The sequence below is a fragment of the Fonticula alba genome (genome assembly GCF_000388065.1).
Source record: "Fonticula alba strain ATCC 38817 unplaced genomic scaffold supercont2.2, whole genome shotgun sequence".
In the NCBI taxonomy this organism is placed as follows: Eukaryota; order Rotosphaerida; family Fonticulaceae; genus Fonticula; species Fonticula alba.
This window is the reverse complement of record NW_009242972.1, coordinates 2,254,314-2,258,147: the sequence shown is the minus strand read 5'-3', so window position 1 is coordinate 2,258,147 and position 3,834 is coordinate 2,254,314. Positions and strand designations below refer to the sequence as shown.

Here is a 3,834-nt window from a genome sequence, read left to right as displayed (position 1 = left end):
CCGCAGAAGATCTCCCTCAACTCGATTGTCGGGTTCTCCAACATCCCGAACCAGGCACACAGCCACTCGATGGCCACCGGCTTCGACTTCACCATCATGGTGGCCGGTGCGGCCGGGCTCGGCAAGACCTCCTTCATCCGGACGATGTTCGGCCCGACGGCCATCCCCTCGGCCGCCGAGCTGGAGGCTGCTCTGATCAGCCGCCCCGGGGCGCTGCTCTCCCCGCGCGGGTCCATCCGCTCGTCCAAGTCCTCGGCATCCGGCAGCCGGGCCGCGGCCGCGGCCGCCGCCGCCGCCGAGGGCAACCTCCCGATCCTGACGCACTCGACCACCCTCGAGGAGAACGGCACCCGCCTGCGCCTGACCGTGCTGGAGACCTCGGGCTTCGGCATCGGCGTGAACAATGTCCACGGGTGGGATGGGGCGGTCCGCTGCATCAAGAGCCGCCTGGACACGGTGCTCAGCAATGAGCGCTGCCAGACCCGCACCCTGGTCCTCGGCGACAACCCGCCCTTCGTCCAGGAGCCGGCGGTCCTCTTCGAGTCGGAGCATGAGTGCTTCACCAGCCAGCCGCACCCGGCGCACCTGGCCGACCTGCGGGTCCATGCCTGCCTGTACTTCATCAACCCCAGCAGCCGCGGGTGCGCATGCCATCCGGCACTTCCCCTTTGCGCCTTCTCGCCCTTCTTCTCCCTCTGTTGTCTCGCCCTCTGTCTCGCCCTCTGTTTCGCCGGTGGTGTTTCCCTGTTGCCTTGTCACGCCTGGCCGCCTTTCCTCGGCCTTCGGTGCTCCGACTGATGCTCGTTTCTAACATCTGTCCGTGCATGTACCTGTGTCTGATCTCTCTCTCGCCCCCCCCCCTCCTCCCTGGGCCCCAGTCTGAGCCCCCTGGACATCTACTTCCTGCAGGGGGTGCACAACCTGGTGTCCGTCATCCCGATCATCTCCAAGGCCGACACTCTGACCGCCAAGGAGCTGGGCGTCCTCAAGCGCCGGGTGCGCGCCATCTCGCTCTTTCTGCTCGATCCCCCCCCCTCTCTCTCTCTTCCCCCTTCCTCCCCTCCCCCGCCTCTTTTGCAGCCTGGATCTGTCGTACGGCCGGCTCGAAACTGATCTCCCCTCCCTCCCCCCCCCCTCGCCCTCCCTTCCTGGTCCTCCGCCCGACGCCGTGCAGATCCGCGACGACCTCATCGCCAATGGCATCTCCACCTTTGAGATCCCGGTCTCGCCGGCTGACGATCCGGACTTTGTCTCCTCGGTGGAGACCCTCAACGGGGCCATGCCCTTCAGCGTTCTGTGCGACGATGCGGCTTCCGGTGATTCGTCCTTCCAGGGCCGCACCTTCCCCTGGGGCCAGGCCTCGATCGAGGACGAGTCGCACTCGGACTACGCCAAGCTCCGTCACATGCTGATTCGCTTCAACCTGGAGGACATCCGCTCGCACACGGTCGACGTCCTGTATGAGCGCTACCGCACCGGGTTCCTCAACACGGTGAACCGCGGTCGCAATGCCATGTGCGTGCATCCCTGAGAGTGCTCTCTTGCCCTCTCGCCCCCTGCCTGTCGGCTGCTTTGCCACCGCACCCTTATCAGATGACTTACGCCCACCCTGATCCCCTCTTCGCTCCCCCTGCCCTGGCTCCCTTTTCCGCCTCCTTTAGCGACAACCTTCGCGACCTGATGGGCTCCACCTCGGATCCCATCATCAAGCTCAAGGAGTCCCTGAACGCCCGCCTCCAGGAGGAGGTCTCGTCTCAGCATTCGGAGATCGTCATCCTGACCAACGTGCGTGGCACGCCCACCCGGGGCTTCCCCTCTCCGTGGGGGATCCCTTCCTTGCCCCTCCGCTCGCCATGCCTATGCCTCTCTCTCTGCCTCTCTCTCCTCCCGGATGTGCTTCCTGGCGCCGCCCCTTCCCCTGACCCATGGCCCCCCCCCCCCCCCCCGTGTATACACACACATACACACAGCGCCTCAAGGAGCTGACCGAGGTGGTCGAGGAGAACAACCGCAAGATCGAGTCCCTCAAGGCCAGCATTGCCCAGACTCACAACCAGATCAGCGAGCGCGAGTCCGACAAGCAGAGCGGCCGCAACCGTCTGCTGCGCCGCTGAGGGCGGCCGCCGATGCCCGCATCAAAAGGGCCGCGCGCCTCCCTCCCCCGCTCCTCTCCTCCACCACCTGCCGGGAGGCGCCCGGCCCTTGCCCCTTTTCTCTCTCCTCCCCCCTCGCCCCACACTGCCCATCTCTCCCGGCGTTCCCCCCCCCCCGCCCCCCCGGGGAGAGGGTGCTCCCCGTGTGTGTGGCACCCACCTTCAGCCTCCTCTTCTTCGTGTGCGCGTGTCCCTGCCCCACCGTCACTCATCCCCCCCTCTCCCGCCCCCCTCCTGCGTACGAGGCTGTCCTCGTGTGTAGTGCGGCCGGGGCAGGGGAGCAGTCAGGGGCGCAGCGCGGCGAGAAGCAAGCAAAAGCGGGGCGGCCGGCCCCCCGCGCGCTTCCGAAAGTTCCCCCCGGATCGCGATGCATCCGACGCTCCGAAAAACAAAAAAAAAAACAAAAAAAAAAGCAACAACAACAGGGCACAGACGCCCCCCCCTCCTCTTCCTTCCCTCATGTGAATCCCCCCCCCCAAAAATACAGCACAAAGTCCTCGCCTTTCCCTTGTGCGTTTGTGTGTGTGTGTGTGTGTGTGTGTGTGTGTGTGCGCGCGCGCGCGTGCCCGTGCGTGCCCCGTTTCCCGTGTGCCGGACACGGCGGAGGGGTGTCATGGCCTGCCATCGCCGCACACTGTCAAGGACACAGGGGAGGGGCGCAGGGCACGGGCGAGCCTGCCCCGGCGAGGGAAGGGCTATGAGGCGCACTGGGTGGTGCTCTTCGGGCGCCGAATGCCTCCCCCTTGCCAGTCCGCCCCCCCCCCCCTCAAGCCCGCCGGGGGTGCGGCAGCCCGATCCGACCCATCCCATGACGCGTTCGCGTGACTCGCCGAACACCATTCTTCCCGTAGTTTCGGGGGGCTCCTGGTGAGTTATGTCGGCACAACCCCCGCAGGCTCCGTCCCGGCCTGCGTGTGGTCGGATTGCTGCCAGCGTCCCCGCGGGCCTGGGAGGGGGGCGCGGCGCGTGCGCGCGCGCGCGCGCGGACGGGGGCGTACCGCCGCCCTGGTGGCTGGGTGTGCGGAGGCCTCGTTGTGGCGGCTGCGGCGGCCGCCGCCGTGCTGTCCCCCCCTCCCGGTCCCCCGCCCCCGTGCCTCTCTCCCTGTTCATCGGGCGGAGGGCTGGCTGCCCTGAGCGAAGGGGGCCGGGGCGTGTGTGTGTGTGTGCCCCCGCGCCGGATGCGGTGTCGGCGTGCGGGCATGACGATCCCCTTTTGGGCCCATTGTTTTCGGTTCGCTCAAGGGGATATGGTGGCGGGGGGCGTGCTCCCCGAGGCCGGTCCGCGCGCGCCGCGGTCTTTTGTTTTTGTTGTTGTTGTTGTTGTTGTTGTTGTTGCCGTGGGCAGAGAGTGCATGGCACTGGGCGTGGCGCGGGTGGTGATGGTGTTGCGGGACGAGGCCGTTCTGCCGGGGCCGCGCCCGGTGTTCCCCCTCGCTTGCGGCCTGGCCCGGGGCCCGGGCTCGTTGCCAGCGGCGCCGCTGTCCGTGGGCGGTTCGCCAGGTGCCCCGGGTGATCGGGGCGCCAGCGCGTCCTCGCTGTGCTGCCATTCCCCCCGGCCCATTTACGCAGGGGGGGGGGGGGGGGGGGGCGGGGACGTGCGTGCGTTTTACGCGCCGGCGCCGCCGCGTTCGGGAGAACGCACGCACGCCGCCGGCGCCGGGGCAGCGCCCCTCTCCGCCTG

The 3,834-nt window shown here is 68.2% G+C and overlaps 1 protein-coding gene across 1 annotated transcript in view; it reads left to right on the top strand.

Moving 5' to 3' along the window:
• Positions 1-2,114, top strand: part of H696_01484 (hypothetical protein) — a gene marked incomplete at both ends in the record, with an annotated part of 2,726 nt that extends 612 nt beyond the window's left edge. The window contains 5 exons of the mRNA XM_009495379.1: positions 7-641; positions 879-996; positions 1,175-1,515; positions 1,662-1,785; positions 1,971-2,114. Coding sequence (XP_009493654.1) covers positions 7-641; positions 879-996; positions 1,175-1,515; positions 1,662-1,785; positions 1,971-2,114 — 1,362 coding nt within the window. The remainder of the gene's footprint in view (positions 1-6; positions 642-878; positions 997-1,174; positions 1,516-1,661; positions 1,786-1,970) is intronic.
• Between the last annotated feature and the right edge of the window lie 1,720 nt (positions 2,115-3,834).